This window comes from Eutrema salsugineum, unplaced genomic scaffold, assembly GCF_000478725.1.
Source record: "Eutrema salsugineum unplaced genomic scaffold, Eutsalg1_0 scaffold_11, whole genome shotgun sequence".
Classification (NCBI taxonomy): domain Eukaryota; kingdom Viridiplantae; phylum Streptophyta; class Magnoliopsida; order Brassicales; family Brassicaceae; genus Eutrema; species Eutrema salsugineum.
In genome coordinates this window covers 4,811,471-4,835,014 of record NW_006256901.1, presented here as the reverse complement: position 1 = coordinate 4,835,014, position 23,544 = coordinate 4,811,471, and the positions used below count along the sequence as shown (strand labels likewise).

Here is a 23,544-nt window from a genome sequence, read left to right as displayed (position 1 = left end):
CATTTGCTCTTTTTGCTTGAGGACAAGCAAAGGAGAAGTGTGGGGGAGTTGATATGTTTATAATTTGCATCATTTAGGTTGCACAAATCATTCCAAATCATGTTTTATTTCATGTATTTTAGGTCCCTAGGGTTTGTTTTAGAACTTAGGAGATGCATTAGGTCCCAATGAGTCTTTGCATGTTTTGAGTGTCTATCAGGTGATTATGGAGCTGAAAAGATGAATCCAGGAGGTGGAATGGTGAGCAGAGCTTGAAAAAGTGGAAAACTTGAGTCTATGGAGGTTATCGGCCATTCTCGCTGGCCAGGAAGGTTTTACCGGCCATTTTCATGTACCGCGGGAAGCTTTACCGGCCATTTTCACGTACCGCGAATTAAGTATATCGGCCAAAATCTCCGGGTGCGAACGAGTCTCAGAAATCACCTGTCCGGGGAGCCTTCCGGTCCGATTCAGATGGCGGGTCCTTCATAGAAGTTGGAGAGCATTGAAGCACGGTCTCATAGCAATTGGAATCGTAGAATTCGGACGCGTGAGCAGAGAGATAAGCTCGTCGGAAGAAACCCCTGTCTCGCAGGTATTCCGGACCGAGCAGATCAGTTCTGAAGGATGCGAAGGACGGTGCACTTCCAGGCCGATTCAGCTTCCGGGTCCTTCATGAGAATCAGAGACATTTGAGTCTTCTTTCCAGAACGTCCAAGAGCATTCAATTCGGATCTATGAGCAGGAAGATACGGCCTCCGGAATGGACACATGTCTAGACGCCTCTCTCTGGTCGTATACATGCACTGCAAAGATGTGCCCTCCAGGAAGCCTTCCACCTCCCAAGCACTGAAACTTCCTTCACAAAAGTTGGAGATAAATGAGTCCTCTGTCTTCTGCAACCGAAATCATTCAATTCGGACAAGTATCACAGGAGTTACACTCTCCGGAATGCGAAGTGATCTAAGCTGCTCTGGATGCTGCGAGATGGTCTTGCGACTTGGTTAACCCGCAGGCCTGAAGATGAACACCTGAATGCTGATGCTGCGAGTTGAAATGTGCGGGTAAACTATCACTGGAAGAGGTCTGGAGCTCCCGAGCAAGAGAAATGCTAAGTCCACAATCGTGCGACTTAGGCATGCGAGTCATCCGCGCCTGGATCTATGCCGCACGATCACTCGGAATTCACTCCGACTTGAGCCTGCGACCTAAGTGCAATAGAGACCAACCCGCACAGTTTCTACATCCCCCAGAAACCGGCTCAGCCCTGCGAGTTGGAGAGGAAGGAGACCATGCCGCAGAAACACTCGCAATTTACTCCTAGATAGGCGTGCGGCTCCGACAAGGTGATTCAAGCCTCACAAGACAAGTCTTCATCTACTGCGACTTAGGTGTGCGGCCTGGGACATACTGAACCGACCCGCAGCTTTTCCCACTTTATCCATTAAAGCCGGGTCAGGACCCGGTTTGTTCCGGGCTGACCCGGTTCGTTTTTAAGAAGGTATAAATACTTTTTAGGGTTTTTTGGGGGAGAACTAAGTTTTATTCCCTTTGTCTCTTGCCTTTTTGGTGAAAAGACTCCATTAAGAAGAGAAATATCTTTATTTGAGTGTTTAATCAAGAGAGTTTAAGGAGATCTGGGTGTTTAAAGCTGTTTTCTTTTGAATCTATCATCTCCATCTCCATTTCTCATCATTAATCATGCTAATCTACTCAACTTGCAAAAGTTTAAGAGAGATTAGTATGATTAGTGAGTAGTCACCTTAATGAGGTTCTAGATGTGTAGGTTAGGGTGCTAAAGTGTTAGATTAGGAGTGCTTAGGGCTAGATTCATTGATTCATCTCTCTAAACAGCTGTTCTCTATGCTAAATCCTTGATAATCACTTGAGATCTAGATTCTGGGAATTTCATGCACCAAAAGTGTTTGATGAAATTCCTGAAAGAGTTGTGTTAGAGGTTTAAGTAATTTTTCATCATGGGAATGATTTGTTAAATGCTTGAATGATCATTAAGAGCTGTTTGTTAATGCATATTGATTCATGTTTCACAAATGGGAATTTGGTTTGAAAATGGATTAGTATAGGGGTTAATACCTTCATGAGAGGATTAACCTAGATTAGAGTTCTTAATCATTTGAATCATGTCTCATCATTGTCATTAGCATTTCTAGTTTAACACCAAGGCACCCTAACCAACTATCATGTCTAGAATCTCATGCCTCCATCATATCATATTCACATCATTTGTCATTGTCATTTGTCTTTAAACCTGTTTATGTTTATAGTTGTCTCTAGATTAATCAAAACCTATTCTTGTTTGCTTGAATTAAGAACTTGATCATATAGCTTAGTGTCTAACACCACATCTGGATTGATAAACCTCTTTGTACTACATTGACAAGGGGATTGATAGCCCTGAGACCCTTAAAAGTCATATCTATCACCTTCCAGCCCAAACAACAGTTCAGTGGGCAACAGCACGGCTACACTCATCAGAATCAAGCGGCTCAGGGTAACAACTTCACCAGCCAACCGCAACATCACAAGTTTCCACCAGGGTTCAATCCGCAGCCGATGGGTAATCAGCGACAGCATCAGGGAACGGGTCAGAATCAGATGGGAAACGACGTCTGTGGGATATTACAGCAACTATTACAGGGTCAGCAGAGAGTTGAGAGCCAGCACGCGACAATGCAGCAAGATATCAGAGAGCTTAAGCAGAATCAAGCCTCTACATCATCCCGAGGCCCGGCTTTACCAGGTAAACCGGAACCCAATCCCAAGGAGTACGTGAACGCCATTACATTGAGGAGTGGCAAGGAACTACAAGCTCCGAAGCCTACGACTAAGCTCATTGAGGCCAATGAGCAGTTAGAGGGGGAGGCAGCCTCAGGTGATGCGTGTAAAGAAGCGGATTTTGAGAAAGAACCGATCAAGGACAAAGGAAAAGAGGTGGAAAAAACAACTGAGCCTGAAAAGCCATACGTTCCACCACCACCTTACCAACCCAAGATACCGTTCCCAGGGCGTTTCAAAAAGAAAATCTTAGACAAAGCCAAAGCGGTCTTTGAGAAACACTTGGAGAACACGCAACTCACCTTACCCATTATAGATGCTTTCTTAGCTATACCACAGCTTGGGAAGTTTCTAAAAGATGCGATCCTCAACAAGACAAAGGAGCTCCAAGGTATGGTAATACTGAGCCATGAATGCAGCGCCATAATACAAAGGAGGTCTATACCAAGGAAGCTATCCGATCCGGGCAGCTTTACCTTACCGTGTGCTTTAGGTCACTTGAAGTTCACAAACTGCTTGTGTGATCTAGGAGCTTCTGTGAGCCTAATGCCATACACGGTGGCGAAGAGATTGGGATACAAGAGTTACAAGCCGGCCAAGATCTCTCTTATACTAGCTGATAGATCAGTTCGCTTACCGGTGGGTTTGCTTGAGGATTTACCTTTAAGGATCGGTGAGATAGAAATCCCCACGGACTTCATAGTTCTTGAGATGGACGAGGAACCATTGGACCCTATCATCTTGGGCCGACAGTTCCTAGCGACCGCAGGAGCCATTATAGATGTGAGAGGAGGAATGATTGAACTACACATCGGTTCCGAGCATATGAAGTTCAATGTAAAAGAGATGATGAAGAAACCGACCATTGGAGGTCAGGTTTTCTATGTGGAAGTGATGGAGGAGCTAGCTGATGAGCTCCTGGAAGAGTTGAACGCAGAGGATCCGTTACAAGTGGTCCTTACACGTGAACAAAGCGAGCACGGGTACTTGAACGAGGAAAGCGAGGTGTACAAGCAACTTTTGGACCAACCGAAGGAACTTGGAGCTGAGGCTAGGTTTTTGGAGCTCAGGAAGAGTGGCCTCGACATCTTAGACAGCGAGGGGTCCATGGGAACAGAGGAGACACCTCGGGATATCATGGCCGTGGCAACTCATATCGAGGCCGATGATAATCCGCGCGAGAACAAGGAAAAGGCCGAGGAAGCTGTTCCGGGCCAATGTAGCTTTGATACCGATTGGAATGAGGCAGACGCTCCCCCTGTTGAGCTCAAACCTCTACCAACAGGGCTCAGGTATGCGTTCTTAGGCTTGAACTCCACTTTCCCTGTGATCATAAACGATAGTTTGCTTGAACATGAAGAACGTGCATTGCTTAATGAAATCAAGAAATTCAGGAGAGCAATAGGGTATTCCTTGGCCGACATAAGAGGAATCTCTCCTGATATATGCACTCACCGGATCCACCTGGAGGACCAAGCCATGTCCTCTATTGAGCACCAACGTCGCCTTAACCCGAACCTCAAAGAGGTGGTTAAGAAGGAGATACTAAAGCTCCTTGAGGCAGGGATCATATATCCAATCTCTGACTCTCGGTGGGTATCTCCTGTGCACGTTGTGCCCAAGAAAGGTGGTATCACGGTGGTAAAAAATGATAAGGATGAACCCATAGCCCAAAGAACTATAACCGGCCATCGCATGTGCATTGACTATAGGAAATTGAATTCTGCATCAAGAAAAGATCATTTCCCTTTACCATTCATTGATCAAATGCTTGAACGGTTAGCCAATCATCCTTATTTCTGTTTTCTCGATGGATACTCTGGATTCTTCCAAATACAATTAGATCCAAGAGACCAAGAGAAAACAACATTCACTTGCCCTTATGGCACTTATGCTTATAGGAGAATGCCTTTCGGTTTGTGTAATGCACCGGCCACTTTTCAAAGATGTATGATGCACATTTTCTCTGATCTAATTGAAGAGAAAGTCGAGGTGTTTATGGATGATTTCTCCGTATACGGCTCCTCTTTCTCCGAATGTCTTGCTAATCTTTCTCAGGTTCTAAAGAGATGTGAGGAGCATAGGCTTGTATTGAACTGGGAGAAGTGTCATTTCATGGTACAAGAAGGCATTGTCTTGGGGCACAAGGTATCAGAGAAGGGAATTGAGGTGGACAAGGCCAAAATCGAGGTAATGGTGAACCTACAAGCTCCGAATTCTGTAAAAGGGATAAGAAGCTTTCTTGGGCACGCTGGGTTCTATAGGCGGTTCATTAAGGATTTCTCCAAGATAGCTAGGCCTTTAACTAGGCTATTGTGCAAAGAGGTGGAGTTTATCTTTGATGAAGAGTGTGAGGAAGCATTTAAGAGGATCAAGGAGGCTTTGATCAGTGCACCAATTGTACAAGCTCCCGATTGGTCTTTACCATTCGAAGTGATGACTGATGCATCTGACTATGCCGTGGGAGCTGTCTTGGGGCAGAAGAAAGATAAGAAACTCCATGTGATTTACTATGCCAGCCGCACCTTGGACTCAGCTCAAGAAAAGTATGCAACCACCGAGAAGGAAATGCTTGCCATTGTGTTTGCATTTGACAAATTCAGGAGTTATCTAGTGGGATCAAAGGTCACGGTTTACACAGATCACGCGGCCTTGAGGTACTTGATGTCTAAGAAGGACGCTAAGCCGAGGCTTTTGAGATGGGTCCTATTGCTCCAAGAATTCGACATGGAAATACTTGACAAGAAGGGCATTGAAAACGGGGCCGCAGATCATCTCTCAAGGCTGAGGATTGAAGAAAAGGTCCCCATAGACGATGCTTTACCTGAGGAACATCTCATGCTGGTACGGTCTTACTTAGAGGTGGAAGAGGCCAACACGATCAAGGAAAGAAGCCTCCCATGGTTCGCGGATCTTGTGAACTACCTGTCTTGCGGTTTAGAGCCACCGGATCTTGATGCCTATCAGAGGAAAAAGTTCTTTAGAGATGTGATGAGATATCATTGGGATGAGCCGTATCTTTACGTGCTTAACAAGGACCATCTCTATAGGCGATGCTTAGCCGAAGAAGAGATCCATCCGGTGCTACAAGAATGCCAAGGTTCAGCGTACGGTGGTCACTTAGGTGCATTCAAGACGGTTGCCAAGGTTTTGCAAAGCGGCTTCTGGTGGCCGACTATGTTCAAGGACGCTCAAGATGTGGTATCGAGATGCGAGGCTTGTCAAAGGCACGGTAACATATCCAAGAGGAATGAGATGCCCCAAAACCCAATCTTTGAGGTCGAGGTCTTCGACGGTTGGGGCATTGACTTCATGGGTCCCTTTGTGAGTTCATACGGAAATCAGTACATCCTTGTCGCGGTGGACTATGTGAGTAAGTGGGTCGAGGCTGTTGCATCCCCAACCAACGATTCAAAAGTGGTGGTAAAGCTTTTCAAAAGTATCATTTTCCCACGGTTTGGAGTTCCAAGAGTAGTAATCAGTGATGGGGGAAGCCACTTTATCAATAAGACTCTTGAGAGTCTTTTAAGGAAGCGTGGGGTAAAGCACAAGGTGGCCACACCTTATCATCCGCAGACTAGTGGTCAAGTGGAGGTCTCTAGCCGACAGATAAAGGCTATTTTAGAAAGAACCGTGAGCTCATCTAGGAAGGATTGGAGCAAGAAACTTGATAATGCTTTGTGGGCTTACAGAACCGCGTACAAGACCCCCATTGGAACCTCACCGTTTAACTTGCTCTATGGGAAAAGCTGTCATCTACCGGTTGAGTTGGAATACAAAGCATTGTGGGCAGTGAAACTTCTGAACTTTGACATCAAGACTGCACAAGAGAAGAGGGTTTTACAGCTTCATGAGCTTGAGGAAATCAGGTTAGATGCTTTTGAGAGCTCTAAGATCTACAAGGAAAGGACCAAGGCGCTTCATGACAAGAAGATACACAAGAGAGAGTTCAAAGAAGGAGACCAAGTTCTGCTGTTTAACTCGAAACTCAAGCTATTCCCTGGGAAGTTGAGATCCAGATGGTCCGGTCCATTCGAAATTCTTGAAGTAAGGCCTTATGGAGCGGTTGTTCTAAAAGGAAAAGATGGACAAGGCTTTGTGGTAAACGGTCAGAGGGTAAAGAACTACCTGGCATCAGAAACAAGAGAGGGAGCTACCTCAGTTCCTCTTCTTGAACCAGAACCAGCCTGAAAAGGGTATGAAAAGTCAAACTTAGTGACGTTAAACAAAGTGCTCTTGGGAGACACCCCAAGCTTATCCTTGTACATATTTCGCTTTTCATCTTCTTTTTCTTTTTACTTGAAGCTTTTTGAAGGGTTTGTTAAGTGTTTCAGGAGTTAGATGGTGAATCTTGATGATGAGAATAAGAAAAAGCTCGAAAATGACACGGCCTGATGAATTAAGTCCTAGAGTGTACGTAGCCTCGGTATCGACCCTTGGTATATACATACCGCGGTCACCTTTACCGAGTAAAGCCTGAGAACCTCGGCTAGACTCCTCGACTCGATTTCATCATAGCCGTGTCCGAGAAGGGTCATAGTGAAATGACTAAGTGTGGGGGAGGGCCACGGTGTAAACACCTCGGTATAATTATACCGAGGGGCAAAGTTCACTTACAATGGTCTAAAACCTCGATCCGAGACCGCGACCAGTTTACACCAGGGCCGGACCGTTTAAACCCCCTGCACCAAGTGTTTCTTTGTTAAAAACAAGTGACCTCGGCATGATACCCTCGTGGTGGAGCATACCGAGGTGCCCAGTTTCAAGAATGATCAAAAACATAAACACTTGGGACACTTGAGTCAAAGAAGAAGGTTTGCGCGGACTAAGGAAAAGATTTGAAGGCCGCGGGGAAATTCTTGTTAACTTGAGCTTAGCCCACTCGGCTTAGTGCCCTCGGGGTAGAACAAGTCGAGGCCGCTCAAGAGAACACGAGAAAAACCACTCTAGTCCGTACGGCTCACGTCATTCCCAAGTCGCGCCATTTGGAAGCTTTGCGCGGTAATTTGAATTTAAACGACTGGTCAAAGCTGTTTTGGCGCGGGTCAACGATCGCAACTGGAGGAGAAGGGGGGACCAGTCCCACTACAGTCCAAACGCCAGCTGGAAAGCGCGACATCGCCCATACCAGCCTCCATCCCGAGCCAAAACCGAGAGTTCGCCTTCTTCTCTCTTTTCTCTGCATTTCACGAGCACATCTCTCTCATTTCTCATCCATTTCTTGTGATTCCAAGCGTCCTAGACTCGTTAAGGTGTTGTATATTCATCATAAGCATTCCACTAAGCTTGAATCTTGGATTCCCAAAGGTATTTGCATCTTAAAGAACTCATCTTTTTCCTTCATTCTTTGCGAGCTTTATTGTTTGTGAAATGTGGAATCGATTCTTTTAGAACATGTCGGCCTTTGGGAACAATTTTAAAAATTCCATTAAGATAGATAACATAAGAAAAACGGGTCTTTGCTCTGAAAATCACTTGTTCTTGAGTTTTTAAAATTCTTGAGAAAATGCGCTTGAAATCGGTCTTAATGATGCTTTGAGATGTTGAGCTGAACTGTTTAGATATCGTGTCTTTCTTTGCTTGTTCTGGCTTGTTCTTACTTCCTTTGATGTTTGGAAAAAGCTATAACCCTGGTCTTGTTAGATAAAAAGCTCTGTTCTTGCTATCTTTAGAGACATGTGCTTGTTGATGTACATGATTCTAACGGTCTCTTTGAGGATCTGCCTTGCAGATGACCGGCGACCGAGCTGTTCCCACTCATGAGACAAACAAAAACGAAGTCCAGAGGAGGATTACAAAAGGGAAAGCCGTGGCCGTGGCACGCAATGGTGGAACAAGCAAGAAACCCTCCGTGAGATCCGATGGTGAGCCAGCCGCCAAGCGAGCAAGGAACGCCGAGCTCACTCTGGTTCCAACCCTTGAACCAAAACGGAATGGGGAGCAGGCAGCCACTGAGAACGCTGGAGACGAGCTGAGAGCCATAGTCCCTCATGAACCCGATTGTGGCAAGAAGGCAAAGAAGGAACCAAAGCCCGAGCCCGAGGAGGAACATTTCCCTACTACTGAGGAGTACTTGGACCACTTTAACTCTATAAGAGTAGCTCAAGGTCGGTTCCCTGATATGGAGCTGTTGAAGAAGCTTGAGATACTCGATGATGTTACACTCATCTTTCAAAACATGGGCTTGGCCGAATTCTTCATGATGAGCGATGTTGCTTACGAGGGGATCACACAACAGTTTCTTGCCACTTTGGAGGTTGTCATCTACCCCAAGAGAGATCCCAAGCGTCTACATGGCAAAGGGTTCAGACACATTGAGTTTGACATAGAAGGTGTGCACTACAAGGTCAGTTTCAAGGAGCTTGATGAGATATTTGGATTTGAAAGGAATGGAAGCTCGCTTGACAAGTTTGTGTACCCTCGTGATGAGTTGGCCGCGTTGTGGGAAATGATATCTTTTGGGCCTTACTTGGGAGGCAAGAGCAAGACAAGCTGCATCAGGAACCCTGCGATCAGATACACCAACCGGGTCCTGGCCTCTACGTTCTTCTCTACATACAACCCTGGTGTGATTCACACGGCAGAGCTTGAACTGTTGGGACTTGGACTTAAACCGCTCATCACTCAAATGAAGAACAAAAAGGAGTTCCAAGGGCCAATGCATGTACCGTCTTTAGGAGCGTTCTTTGCGATCCAAATGCTCACCTATAGACACAATGAGTGGTGTGACCGAAAGAAGAAGGGAGCAAGGAGGCTTCAGAACGGTTGGATTGTCACTAAAATCTTGAGAGCTCAAGGGTTCATCTTCCCTGATTCACCATCGCGGCCGAGTCTCATTAATGAGCAATACCTAAGTAAAAGTGGTTTCTTTGGAGGCAAGTCAGGGGATAGATGGGTTTACAACTTCACGCTGATGCACAGGGACGGTACACAAGTTCTACTGCCTAACCGAGGCCTCACCATGCTTGATAAGCAGTGTAACATCTCCTTCTATGTCCTCAAGGATCAGTTGTACAACCTATCTCTCGGCCCACCAATGCGCAAGTGCACCAAAGCCATACCTAACAAGCCTCAGAACGAGAACGGCCCGGCCGGAGGTGAGAATGAAGAAGAACGGCACGCTGAGAGAAGGATGGGAGCAGGCAGATATCATTTTGATCCATACGTGTGGGGTGAGCCTGAATACCACACCAAGAAGCTGTATTTGCGAGTGAACACTCTCCAAAAGTGGTGTAAGTGGCAAGACAAGACCATTCATGCCTTGGTGGACTGTGTAAGGCACCTGAAGAAGAAGGTCAAGAAGCTCACACGGCCATCTTCTCCGGACAAGAACTCGGGGACCTCAACCGCACCAATTACACAAGAGGAGGTTGGGGAAAGCTCAAACGCAAGGAACCCGGAGTTTCCACCAGGCAAAGAGGATTGGATCGACCCTGCCTTGGCATTCTTACCTGAACCCTCGGATAGCAGCCCACCACGTCAGTCCACACCTTCCTGCTCAACATCAAATCCCTCGTACTACTTGGGATCAGACCTCTCCGACTAAGGTATCGACTTCAAACTCTTGTACATATGCATCTTGTGTATATCATCTGCATTGCTTTAGTTTGTCTTTTTACTTCTCTCACACGCTTTTATAACACACGGGACTGTGTTATTCAAGTGTGGGGGAGGAGCTTTGTGTTTTCTGATCTTGTTTTCTTTGTTCTTATTTGACTTTTGCATTCTTGAGTCTTATTTAGCTTTGTACATATGGTAAAACCGCATCATTAACATTCTAGTTGCATCTCGCATTCTAAGATCGAGTCTAGTTGCATCAATTAGGACTGCATCAGTGCAAGGAGCAATGATAGATTTTTTCCTAGAGAGTAAATCACTTGAGAACTTGAACTAAATATGCTTGTGAAACTCATTATGTGCTTGTAAAGCTTGAAACGATTTGAATCTGTGAAGCAAGTCTAAATTACACTCAACTCTAGTTAAGTGATAACCCTGAACTTGAATTGTAAATATCTTTTGATGCATTGCTTGAATTGGCTTGTGGATACCGATATACATACTTGAGCTAGAATCATTGTTTTCACCACCCTCTTTTCCTTTGCTCAAGTAGCTGAATCCGCATCATGGATCAGTTCCCTCACCTTGAACCCAACTTTCTTTTCAAGCCAATGTTTGTGTGTGAATTGTAAGGCCACCTTGGACTGAACTTAGCAGAAAGTGTTAGGTTTAGAGCGACAAGGGCATGTCTCATTGAGTGCTACGTTCCAACATCAAGGAACTGAGAGTATTGGCAAGAAATAAGTGTGGGGGAAAAGATCTATTGGTGAGTGGAAAAAGGTGAGCTGAGAGAAAAAGAGAGAGTGGAAATAGCTAGAGGAATGAAGAAAAAAGAATCGAGTCTTGAATTTGAAAAGAAGAGCTCTGTTGTTCTAAAAAGAAAAGTATAGTCTCTGAAATGAAAAGAAGCCAAAAAGGCTCAAGTGTTCTAAAAAGAAAAGAAAAGAAGCTAATCGCTGTAAAAGAAAAGAGCTGTTTGAATAAGTAAGCACCAAAGGCTTGAAAATCAAAACAAAAGTGAGTCCCCTAGTGAAAAAGAAAGCGATTGAGAGAGTGAGGATCTTGAGAGGGTGAGCAAGTGAGAAAAGCTTTGAGTGGAGTGTGGGGTGTGATGAGTCTTGCCCTTGTATGCATCGGTTGCTTTTTACCTTTAGCATTCTGCCAAAGTTTGGTCGTTCATTGAGTGATCCCATTGTTGCATTACACCCGCTTGAATATTGATGAGATCATTTTTATCTCATGACCTTACCCTAGCCAAGCCAGCCTATTTGAACATTGCATCATTTGATTCACCGGTTACGAGCTTAATGAATGTGAAAGAGTTGAATGTGATAATGACTTGTGGAGATTCTGTGCTTTAATTGTAAAATATCTGAGTATGGCTTTGCATTGCATATTTGAGCATGAATCCAAGTTCTCTTTGTGATCACTTCTCTCTAAAAAGGAAATATGAGCTCCATCTGCATTACAACCTCTTTCTCTCATTTGTTCTCTTCGCTTGAGGACAAGCAAAGGACAAGTGTGGGGGAGTTGATATGTCTATATTTTACATCATTTAGAGAGCATTTTAGAGTCCTCATCATGTGTTTTCCCATGTAAATTGTGTCTTTAGGCATGAAAATAGGATTTAGGGTTTGCATTAGGTCCCAAAGAGTTTTGCATGTTTTGAAGTCTTTATCAGGTGCCTTGGGAGTCGTTTGGAGCTTAAGAAGAGGAGCAGAGGAGAAAACGGTGAAGAAAAGGGTCAAAAACGGTGAAAACCGCTTGGAGAAATTTCTCGGCCAAATCGCGTACCGGACGGACGGAAACCTCGGCTAAAATCCTTACCGATCGCTCAACACCGGCCAAATTCCTTACCGATCGACCAAAGTCAGCTTGGGTCGAAGATCGGGTGCAAATACCATGGGTTGAGTTTTTGGCCGAGGCGAAGGAATTTTTACGACCAAAAAGCTTACCGCGGTACACAGCCCTCGGCCATTTTCCTTACCGCGGGAAGCTTTTCTCGACCAAAATTTGTCCTTGTCCGCGCGTTTCAAAGATCAGCAATCCGGGGAACCTTCCGGTCCGAACCAGTTGGCGGGGTCTTCAGCAAAGTCGGAGATAATCAGGCAAAGATCCCAGAACAGTTGGAATCATCCAATTCGGACCAATGGGGAGAAAGATACAGCCTCCGGAAGATGCACCAACATTACGCGCACCCGAGAACCAAACGGCGGAGTACAAAGGCTACGGCGGACGGAGCCTTTCCAGACCAAATCAGCTTGCCCGGTCTTCATCCAAGTTTGAGATCTGTGAAAGACCTTTTCAGAACAGTTGGGATCGCTCAATTCGGAGCAAAGTCTCCGGAGTTCACATCGGTCTAAAAAGCTTATTTTCTGGTGATTCCAATGCGGTTCAAAGATGTGAAATCCAGGAAACCCTCCGCTTCCCAAGCTCCGACGGTTTCTTCACCAAAGTTCGAGCTTATTGAGTCATCTTGACTATGGAACTGGTCTCAGAGCATTTGGAGTCGTGGGATGAAAGTTACTGTTTCCGGAAGGTGACATGGTCGATACGAACCCAAATATGTTGCGATACGCGCTAAGTGTTTTCTAAGGGCTCGGCATCGTTACCTCGACATCGGCCAAGTCAAGGCTCATATTTTGGGAGTATTCTGAACTAGGCCTCGTGCTGACGCCTCGGCACGTTGGAATCAAGGCATGCACACGTAAGAAATAAAGCTGGAAACGACTAAGTGTTGAACGTGCACCTCGGCGCAATGACCTCGGCGTGCATGCCGGCCCCTGTTCGCTCAAACCCCTCGACTACCAAGCGCCTCGGCATTTCATGCCGAGATCCATTGTCACGAACCCAGAATCAAGAACAAAGCTGCCCAAGAACACACACGTGAAGATGGATCGAAGACTAGGGTTCATGCATGTTCTTGACGTGTTCTTCACGAGATCTTCATTTGGATCTGGACTCACGTGCACTCCTCGACATGAAGACCTCGGCTTCACTCTCCGACACACCGTGGCACTCACCCATCAACCCAAGAACGCGGTTCAGTACCCGGTTTGTTCCGGGCTGACCCGCGACACTTTACCTTTGCTATATATACATTTTGAGACTAAAAACCTAATCATCTTATCTCTTATCTGTTTTTAGCTTTAAGAACTTGCCTCTTTGGTGAAACTTGATCATTCTAATCCGATATCTCGCTTTTGCATGAGAAATCTTGTTCTTTCTTTATTTCTTTGATCATCTAACATTAAACTCCTCATCATGACCAGCTACACGTCTTGCAAAGGACTTAGTGAGCTCGTTATGATTAGTGAGTAGTCGTTTAAGCGGCTTTAGACGAGTAGATTAGGGTGCTTTCTAGGTAGATTAGTGGGTTTAGGTGTCTAGTCTTGCATGTTTCATTCTTTAACCGACGAGATCTCTAGGCTGGATCCAAGCACATCACTTGAGGTCCAGATCTGAGACATATCTCGCATCAAAAGTGTTTGTAGAAATGTCTGAACCACTCGGTTATGGGTTTAAGAGTCTTTCATCGCGAGAGTGATAGTTTGTTCTCTTAAATGACATTTTTGAACTGATTCTTATTGCTGATTGATTCGATGCTTCTCAAAAGACATTTTTGGTATGAAGGAGGATCAATTTAGATGCTTAATACTTTCATGAGAAGATTAACATGCCTTGAGTTCAAAGTTAAATGAAACCGCTCGATGTTTTGATTCATTAACCCACTAGTTGAACTTGGAAGCACCCGAGTCAAGTATCTCGTCTAAAGTCTCTTGCTTTATTACATATTATCATCATCTGAATCGCTTAGTTATCATTTACATCTTTGCTTTGTTTGATTCTCATCATTTACTTTACTTACATACTTAATCGTTGTTATTCAGCTTAGTAAAACCTTCACCCTTTTTATCTTGACTTGAATAAACAAACAACATAGACTAGTGTCTCGTTGACAAGTCTGGATTGACACCTCTTAGTACTACTTTGACAAGGGGATTGATAGCCCTAAGACCTAAAAAGTCTTATCTATCAGATTGCTGCGAAAAATGGATCTGAAACGAAGCACGATTTCTATGGGCATTTTTTATTTTTTTTTTTTCATTGCCCCAAAAGTGTTTCGGTTTCTCTTGATCATTCGCCTTTGTTTGGGCCTTCTTGGGGTTCTGGACCCCGCTTTATTTGTGATTCCTAATCTCGACCTGCCCGCCGATACGGAGGGTAACGAGATTGCTCTCAATCCTCAGCCGTCTCTATGGTCGTTGTACACCGAAATGGAAAATGCAGACTCTGTACGAGCGCGAAATCTGCTGTTGGCGGAGTCTTGGGACCGGGTCGAGAGTTTGGAGCGGGCCCTCGAGAACGAGGGGGATCCCGGCCGGCGTCTGGAATTGTTGAATCGCCAGGATCGGGCGATTTCCGAACTAGAACGGCAAATCCATCTCGGTCGAAGAGCTGATTCCATTCGGGATCGGCAAATCGCCGAGTGGAGGGGAAGGTTTAATGCCGAATTTGCGAGGGAAGGGGAAGAAGAAGCCCGCCGGACGTTCCTTAATTGGTGTCTTCGGGTACTCATCCATGCTGGACAGGAGCACCAACCCCCCCAAAAGTAAATCCGTTCTTTCGTTATCTTCTTTCTTTTCATAGATTTAAGTCTGTTTGTGCATCTTTCTTTCTCCCATGCTTTCCGTCGGTCAAACCAACGATTCTCTTCTCAAAGTAATAGAGAGATCCTTTTCTAGTTAGACTTCTATCAATGCAATGAAAGAACCATCCCTTCCTATTAGTTTGTCCTGTCAGATAGAAAGAAAATTAGACCCCAAAGAGAAAGAGCCCGGTGGGGGTGAAGGGTGGGGGTTTACATACAACCGAAACAAAGTGGTTTATGATTGAATCTCAAAGGCATTCTTATCATTTGGTAGATCCAAGTCCATGGCCTATTTCGGGTTCACTCGGAGCTTTGGCAACCACCGTAGGAGGTGTGATGTACATGCACCCATTTCAAGGGGGTGCAAGACTTCTAAGTTTGGGCCTCATATTTCTCCTATATACCATGTTCGTATGGTGGCGCGATGTTCTACGTGAATCCACGTTGGAAGGACATCATACCAAAGTCGTACAATTAGGACCTCGATATGGTTCTATTCTGTTCATCGTATCGGAGGTTATGTTCTTTTTTGCTTTTTTTGGGCTTCTTCTCATTCTTCTTTGGCACCTGCGGTAGAGATCGGAGGTATTTGGCCCCCAAAAGGGATTGGGGTTTTAGATCCTTGGGAAATCCCTTTTCTTAATACCCCTATTCTCCCTTCATCAGGAGCTGCCGTAACTTGGGCTCATCATGCTATACTCGCGGGGAAGGAAAAACGAGACGTTTATGCTTTAGTAGCTACCGTTTTACTGGCTCTAGTATTTACTGGCTTTCAAGGAATGGAATATTATCAAGCACCCTTCACTATTTCGGATAGTATTTATGGTTCTACCTTTTTCTTAGCAACAGGCTTTCATGGTTTTCATGTGATTATAGGTACTCTTTTCTTGATTATATGTGGTATTCGGCAATATCTTGGTCATCTGACGAAGGAGCATCACGTTGGCTTTGAAGCAGCTGCATGGTACTGGCATTTTGTAGACGTGGTTTGGTTATTCCTATTTGTCTCTATCTATTGGTGGGGGGGTATATGAAGGAACGAAAGAGTGGATTCAAAAATGAAAGCTCGAAGACAAAGAGAACCGGGCTTTTCCAAAGAATTACTGCAGCTTTCCCACTCCCTTTGATTATCATATACAATAAAGTCTCTTCCACTTTCCTACCAAATCTCTCTTTATTCTGGCACATAAATGAAGGCGTTCCTCGAAGAGATTATGGCAGATCATGTTCACCAAGAAATTACCCGAAATTGGATCTTGGTCTATTTGAGATTGTTCCTTTTAATCGTAATCAAAGATGTTTTCTTGTTTCTTGTTTCTTTTCTGAACAAATTGAAGAACCTAATGGATCGAACTCATCCTACGAAAGATATCGGAACACCAAAACCAGAAAGAAAGAAAGTAGAGCTTATTGCGAGAGTTCGCCGTTAAAAGTGCAAGCTGTAATTATACGTTTCAGAATCCCACTTAATAATTTCCTCAAAAAATGAAATCTGCTTTTCGTAAGACGTGTCTTTAGAATACTGTTCAAAACAAGTAAGAAATTCGTTGACCAAGCGAAGATTGAGGTGATGACAAGTTTGCAACCACCAAACTCGGTAAAGGGTATTCGAAGCTTCTTAGGACATTAGGGTTCTATAGGAGATTTCTCAAGGATTTCTCGAAGATTGCTAGGCCACTCACACAACTCTTATGCAAAGATGTGGCTTTTGTGTTTGATGAAAATGCCTTGAGGCATTCTTGATGCTTAAAGAGGCTCTAGTGACCGCGCCCATAGTCCAACCACCGGATTGGAATTTACCATTTGAGGTCATGTGCGATGCAAGTGACTACGCGGTTGGAGACGTTTTGGGGCAAAGGAAGGACAGGAAGTTGAGCGCCATCTACTATGCTAGTAGAACCTTGGACGACGCGCAAGTCAACTATGCCACCACCGCACTTACGCTCCTCGCCGTAGTTTTCGCCTTTGAGAAGTTTAGGTCTTACTTGGTGGGCTCCAAAGTAATAGTGCACACGGACCACGCGGCTTTGAGATACTTATTGGCAAAGAAGGACGCGAAACCGAGGCTACTTAGATGGATTCTACTTCTCCAAGAGTTTCATTTGGTTATAAAGGCGTTCCTCGGGTGGTTCCTATAGTTTTGGTTTCAAGGTCTTGGTTGGAATCCTTGACCTCCAACATAGTTCAACTCTTCTTGTGGCTCCTCATACCCTTCAACACCAAAGTCTTGGTACCCTTGATATCCACCATACTCTTCACAAGAGTTTACCGTCATCTTTTCTTTTGGTCACGCTTCAATATCTTATCCATTTTTGCATTCAGCTCTTGGATGGCATGATGAGATTCATCATTGTTTTTCTTTGTAGTCCGATCATAATCCGAGCCATGACTCCCATTGCTTTGTGCGAGATTCTCTACCAAAGTATAAGCATCGGCTTCCTCAATTGTTTGACTCATGAAGCTTCTCGTAGACACCAGAGCTTTGGCGTTCCTCGAAGTCACATCTCTCGCCCAAGTTCAGCGGACTCAATCGCACCCTTCCTTCGTCGTATAGAAGATAGTTCCGATCGTTGAGTTTAATGGAGACACAACTAGTAATATTGATCTTGGAAGGAAAAGGATAAGACTCAAGAGAACCCTCCATGGCTCTTGATACCATGTGAGTGTTCATGGGCTTCCAACTCAAAACCAATTGGCAATGAGTGGAGAGGGTGAAAGCTTTATATACTAGTGTAGGTCCCTTCTCACTTTCAATTAGGGATTCCTAACAAAGGGAAGTCTGGATACTTGACACAGGTTGTTCTTTCGGAAGAAGAGAATGGTTTGTGAGTTTATCAGATGCTGGTAGTGGACAAGTAAAGATGGCAAATGACACCATGTCAACAGTGAAGGGAATAGGAAGTGTGAGACTGAGAAATGAAGATGGTTCTACTGTTTTGCTGACAAAGGTGAGATATGTCCCCAGGGTGAGAGCATTACTAATCGGGGAAGTTTGAACTAGCTGGAGAGTCAGGATCTCTTCTCGAAAGCTATTATCAACGTTCAGCGATTGAATTACCTTCAGTAAATCTAACCAGCTAAGCTACCCTTTATAATTAAGTTAAGAAAGGGCAGTTCTGTCGATTCCCAATCTCGAAACTGAGAGTGCGAAGTCACAAGCTGATGGGCTATATGTGAAGTTCAAAAACCCAGTTAAGAAAGGAAATATATAGCTATCAAGCTGAAACTTGAACTGGAATTGCCTACTCTAAACCTGTTCGTAAAAGCTCCAACTATAGCTATAGGAGCCCAATCTCTTGACTTTGGTAAGGCTTCTGTTGAAGTGACTTCCCCAGGTTTTGAACCCTAGATAGCTCAGTTACTATCGATGGAAAGGCACTCTCAAGAAAAGACGTGAAATCTAGTTGAGTTGTCTTATCTATCACTATTCAAGCTTCCAAGTCGGAATCCAAGATAACCCTTTATTCATTTCATCCCTCTCGCTTTGCTCGAGTCACTTTCGTCCCTTCCTTTCTTCATTTGTTTTGGTTGGTCAAGGTAGTTGCCTATCTTCTTCTAGTGTAATGGTTGGGATTCTTTAGATGTAGCTGAAGGATTCAGGCGTCATACATAATAGAAAGGGAAGAAACCTACCACTCTATTACTGGGGGACGATATGAAAATGTGTCGGCACGGTTCCAACTCGTGGAAAAAGGAAGACTTTGTGAAGAGCTACCAAGCCTTGAGAACAGAGCGAGCCTTACAGCTTGAAAGGAACCTGAAAGATGGATCTTGAAACCTTGGGGAAAGTTTCCTACGGCGAGCTCGAGCAGAAGGGGTTCCTCCGGCGCGTCTAGCCCTACTTCTATCCAATTCCGGCAAGGTAATCCAATTGGAAAACCCTGACTGAACGTGAGGATGTTATGTCGACTTAATCCGTGGTTGAATATGTTATGTCGGCTTATAAGAAGTTGAAGATTTCGGGCTATAGGTCTAAGCACCTAAACTCCCCTTTTCTGGCATGCTATAGTTATTAAAGTCTCTCGATGGCGGGAATGGGAGATTACCGGTAAGCCAGATGCTTAAGCCTATTCTTTTCGTTTTGGGATTTGAGTAGGTAAGGGCAGCGGGCAGAGGTCGATCTGCAGCTCTCGACTTCGTAGTGCCAACTGTAGGGCTAGGTCACCTAAAATATGTAAGTGTGGGCCCTGTTCCACAATCTAAAAACTCAAACAACCGAGACAGCTGTCAAAAATATGGTGTGTCACCACCGTTGCCTCTGATAGCTACGAGGAACGCCTCGTAACCTGTTCATAATGATCCCGCATAGGCATCTGACTTTCTTAGACAAAAGCGGGATAGTGAAATAGACGTCCAGTCTCCGATCCCCTTGATTGATCTCGACTTTACCAGCTCATGAACGGGGCATTCATCAGACTTGAGCAGTAGGTTTCGACTCGGTCAGCTGTCTTGATGAAGATTGACTTCAGCCAAAGAGAATGAATTGACTTAGGGTTTCTTACTATGTGCTCGATCCGATCAACGAAAAGAAATCCTGAAATTACATAAAGAAACGCGAGAATCTTCACAGTTGACATTTTCGATTTAGAAAGTGGCAGGCGTTCCTCGAGCTCTACTGTAGTGCCTTGCAAGGTCGTAGAGCCGGTAACCCTCGTTCACCTAAAATGGAAAAAGGTCTGTGATTGAGACTAAGGAACGCTAGCTATATGCTTAACACATGCAAGTCGATCAGTTCGCCCTTTCGCCTATCGGCTTGGCAGGCAAGCTACCTTGCTTGCATTCTATAAACGGTAACTTCCGCGCCGAGGAACGCCTCAGATAAAGATGTCTCAGACGCTACTCTCCCGGCAAGAACAACTTATTCTATTGTGATTTTTTTGGCGGGTTCGGTCAGGAGAGACAAAAGAGAGATGCTTTCTATCAGTCAAAAGGGGATAGCGCCCCCCGCCATGCTCCCACGGCCCGCTTACCGAGGAATAGAAAGGGAGGACCGGGGGGGTCCAGAGCAAGTAGGGTTGGGGTATAGAGCCGTAAGCGCGGTGGGGTGTGAGAGAGGACGTGCTCGTACGGTTCATAGAAGGGTATGATCAACTCGTTGATTGTTGGTAACTTGAACTCCTCTATATTCGAAATATGCCTTTCTAGGAGCATTACGATCTGCAGCTCAAATGGTCTCTTATGAAGTCTCTATTGGTCTTATTCTTATTGTGCGCCTTGTGAGCGCGTTTGTATCCGCGAAGGCAATCATCGCTCGGATGTTCCCCTAACCCAACCCGGGAACGGACCGGAGGGAACCGCAGCATGGGTAATGTCCGCGTCTCGTCGTAAGGCTCATTTTGAGTTGTGGGTCATAGGTCGGGCTTCGGGCGGGCAGCTTTATCTGATCAAGAGCCGGGGCACAAGGGTCCTGGTACTATCCCAGGTGCAAAGAACCCCGGAGGTGACTGCAATGAGCAGAAATCTCACTCACCGGCCTAAACGACGAGAAAACACTCGAACGTGAGAGCAAGGGATCACCCAACGAATGGACGAGCTCCAAGGAGGGAGGAGGCAAGCACCATGCTTTCAGAGAAGTGGCGGTCCGAATCTTATCTGAACTGCGAGAATAACTGACTAAGCTGTGCCATAAGGGTCATTCTAAAAGCGGGACAGGGGTTCCTCCAGCTTCGCTGAAAAAGCTAGGTTCCTCCTTTAGGTTGTTTAAGTAGGTTGGGTGACAGATCGGCCATAGGAGTACTCCGGGATATAAACCAGGGCAACAAATGTCGAGCATACAACGATGCCGCCCGTTTTCATTTCATGGAAGTCCCCGGCAGAGGAAAGGGCTGTAGGTGATGGCGCGTTTTGCTTCTTATCTAGAGAGGGGCAAAGTCACTCGACTGAAAGGAGAGGGCGTAAGCATGACTCGAGCACTTGTCTAGAGAGGGGCGCTGAAATCGTTCCTATTGGGTCGTGGGTGGCTTTAATATAGATGAATAAAGGCGGGCGCCGAAAAGGAAGCAGCCCAGCCTCTTCAAGAAAGCTTTGCTTGGTAGGCGCTGCCTACTCACTCAGACAATGCTCTGAACACGAGAGTGTGCAGTTCCGCCCCCTTCTCTCATGCTGAGTCACAGGCAGCGCCTCGGAAAGCACGGACGAGCCACATGCAGGGAAACTTGCACGTGTGGTTCTGGCCGGGGACACCCCGGTATACTGTACTAATATGTGTAGGTCCCCGTAATTCGAGTGAGATTGTCATGGCGCAAAAGCAGATATGGTCTGGTATTCCCCTGTTCCCTGTATTGGTTATGTTCCTTATTTCTCGTCTAGCAGAAACTAATCGAGCTCCGTTTGATCTCCCAGAAGCGGAAGCTGAATCAGTTGCAGGCTATAATGTAGAATATGCGCGGGATGCGATCCTTAATAGTCCACTGTTGGCGGAAGCCAATGTCCCGGGGTCCCGGGGACTCATTCTGACTGAAACGAGGGGTGGGTCTTTACCAACTCAAAAATATTCGATTTTTGGGAAGACAAAAAACGTGATCGCCTAGCGCGAGTCTTATTGAAAAGGCCCCTTACTATAGATGCCCCTTATTGAAAACTCAAGGAAAGGTTGATATATATGTATTATATTAATGCGTAATGCGCTCAAGCATGCGAAGAAAGCCGGCCTTCCCTTTAGCAACAAGGGCGCTTAGGCTTTACTAAGAAGTGCGAAAGGGCTTTTCTTGCTTGTTTAGTAAAGTCACGCTTTTTTATTTAGAATTTTGTAGGTGCTTGCTGGGGCAGGGCACTCTTCATTCTTCATTCGAAACTTTTGAATGTCGGGTCGGAGGTTTCTGCCTTGTTATCAAAAAGGAAGTTGGGTAAAGCAAACTCCCTCCTTGGACGAGCACGGGGCTTAGTCAAGTAGAACCGGGTTGCGCTGCTTGATGCTCCGATCGAAAACAAATCAGTGGGGACATGCCGGTATGACTGAATATGCGTTAGAAAGGTCAATCCCTCCCCTACGACACCAAAAAAACCGGGCCGAACTTCTAACAGCCCGCCCGCTTCCATAGAAAAATATCGCGGCAACGTAGACCTAAGTGGTCATATTGGATCCTTGGGAACCATCACAAGTACGGCCGGCCTATATTTGAACGAGAATACCGTGTCGTTCAGCGGAGCCTAAAAGAAGGTGACTCGCGCAGACAGCTGACTCCTTTTCAATAGAAAGGAATAGCCAAACCAACCCAGCTGGCTGATCAATCTCAGAGATCTTATCGGCCGGCAAACCGGAGACGGACGACCACGGTTCCGACCTTACCAGCACCAGAGGTGTACTAATCAATGAACCCCCGAAACCAACTTTCTTTTCTGACAAAATCCACCAAGTCTAAGCGGTCACGACATCTTGTTGATATTGATTGAGGACTTTCGCTGACTGACTCCATCCATAAACCTAGACCCCGGTAACCTTCGTAACCAAAGCGTCACGACAACATCCAAAGTTGACCTTTGGATTCTGAAGTAGGGGGCAAGGAGGAGCGCGTAGGAATGTCGACCACCACATAAGCCACTAGTGGCTGAGAGAAAGCGAGCAGCACCTTGTATAGGTTGGGCAGAGCTTGAAGAAGCAAGCCCCTATCAGAGCAGAGAAAGCCATTGCGCGCTAGCCTAACTAGCTAGCATTTTTCAGCTGGCTGTTATTTAGTTGTAGCGCGCCTTCCCTCCTTCTATAACTTTGGAAAGATTTAGCAGTATTTTCTTATGATGACCTGGTCGAGAGAGTACGATACATCGGTGTAAAAGGTTGAGTGGGATCTGTAAGGTTGGTTATAGTCAGGCCTGGCCGGAAAGTGTTCTTGCCTCTATCATTAGCTCGGGTAGCCCCTGTTTCTGGTCTTTTAGTCACCTTCCAATGGCTCTTTTCCCAATCACATCCCCGAAAGACAGAAGGAAAGACAAAGATTACCATTAGGCGAAAGCAGGTCCACAAGGTGAAGACTCTCTATCGTCAGATCAGATCGTTGGCAGTCTAGTTCTGCTTTCTTTTGAATCGAAGTTTAAGGCATTCAGACATGGGATTTGTTAAGTGCATTCAGCATCAGTATCTGCTTTCTTTCCTGGTGTAATTGCAGAGAAGATGTAGACAAAACTGACTGAATTCAATTCAAACCCTGTGCGAAGGAACTCAGGAATCACTTCCCCTTCATTGAAAACAACATAAGAAGGAGTGTTCTAAGGCCAATAGACAGAAAGTGAGTGCTTGATGTAGCATATCTGCTGTTCACTATCAACCATAGGCGTTCCTCGAGCAAGGCTCGATGGAATTGAGGTTCGATGTAATTGACCCGCCTTATGTTGGACTTCCCAACTTACCTAGCGGAAGAAAAGGGGTTCCTCCTATAAATCAAAATATGTCTAGGTCACTTCCACCAACAACTCAAGCTATTTCTTACTGGGATTCTCCACAAGTACTAGAAAGTATGGGATCTCTACAACTTGTTCCACAAACTCAAACTATCGGTCAAGGGGTTCCTCCAGCTTCGCTGAAGAAGCTAGGTTCCTCCAAAGAAAAAGGTCCAAGCCCATTCTGA

The 23,544-nt window shown here is 45.3% G+C and overlaps 4 protein-coding genes across 4 annotated transcripts in view; all 4 read left to right on the top strand.

Annotated features, from left to right (window-relative positions):
• Nucleotides 1-15,030, top strand: part of LOC112089876 — a 32,663-nt gene extending 17,633 nt beyond the window's left edge. Inside the window, exon 2 of the mRNA XM_024160707.1 lies at nt 14,372-15,030. Coding sequence (XP_024016475.1) covers nt 14,372-14,948 — 577 coding nt within the window. The 3' untranslated portion in view covers nt 14,949-15,030. The remainder of the gene's footprint in view (nt 1-14,371) is intronic.
• A 159-nt stretch (nt 15,031-15,189) lies between these two features.
• Nucleotides 15,190-16,169, top strand: LOC18025932 (cytochrome c oxidase subunit 3). The gene is given in 2 exon segments (XM_024160706.1): nt 15,190-15,512; nt 15,515-16,169. Coding segments are annotated over 2 exon segments (795 nt in total). The 5' UTR covers nt 15,190-15,220; the 3' UTR covers nt 16,018-16,169.
• A 1,675-nt stretch (nt 16,170-17,844) lies between these two features.
• Nucleotides 17,845-22,986, top strand: LOC112089740 (NADH-ubiquinone oxidoreductase chain 1-like). The gene is made up of 5 exons (XM_024160493.1): nt 17,845-17,931; nt 20,098-20,189; nt 21,174-21,507; nt 21,752-21,828; nt 22,776-22,986. The coding sequence occupies exons 1-5, from the start codon at nt 17,845-17,847 to the stop codon at nt 22,984-22,986; spliced, it is 801 nt and encodes a 266-aa protein (XP_024016261.1).
• Nucleotides 22,987-23,025: 39 nt separating this feature from the next.
• Nucleotides 23,026-23,544, top strand: LOC18025929. The gene is made up of 2 exons (XM_006409447.2): nt 23,026-23,073; nt 23,251-23,544. Exons 1-2 carry the CDS (start codon nt 23,026-23,028, stop codon nt 23,542-23,544), a joined length of 342 nt encoding a protein of 113 aa, XP_006409510.2.

Coding starts and splice junctions, on each gene's coding strand:
- LOC18025929 (XM_006409447.2), top strand. CDS start 23,026: ATGGGATTTGTTAAGTGCATTCAGCATCAGTATCTGCTTTCTTTCCTG. Junction 23,074..23,250: donor AGTATCTGCTTTCTTTCCTG/GTGTAATTGCAG, acceptor TATCAACCATAG/GCGTTCCTCGAGCAAGGCTC.
- LOC112089740 (XM_024160493.1), top strand. CDS start 17,845: ATGGCAAATGACACCATGTCAACAGTGAAGGGAATAGGAAGTGTGAGA. Junction 21,508..21,751: donor GGAAGACAAAAAACGTGATC/GCCTAGCGCGAG, acceptor TTGCTGGGGCAG/GGCACTCTTCATTCTTCATT. Junction 21,829..22,775: donor GTTATCAAAAAGGAAGTTGG/GTAAAGCAAACT, acceptor GGGATCTGTAAG/GTTGGTTATAGTCAGGCCTG.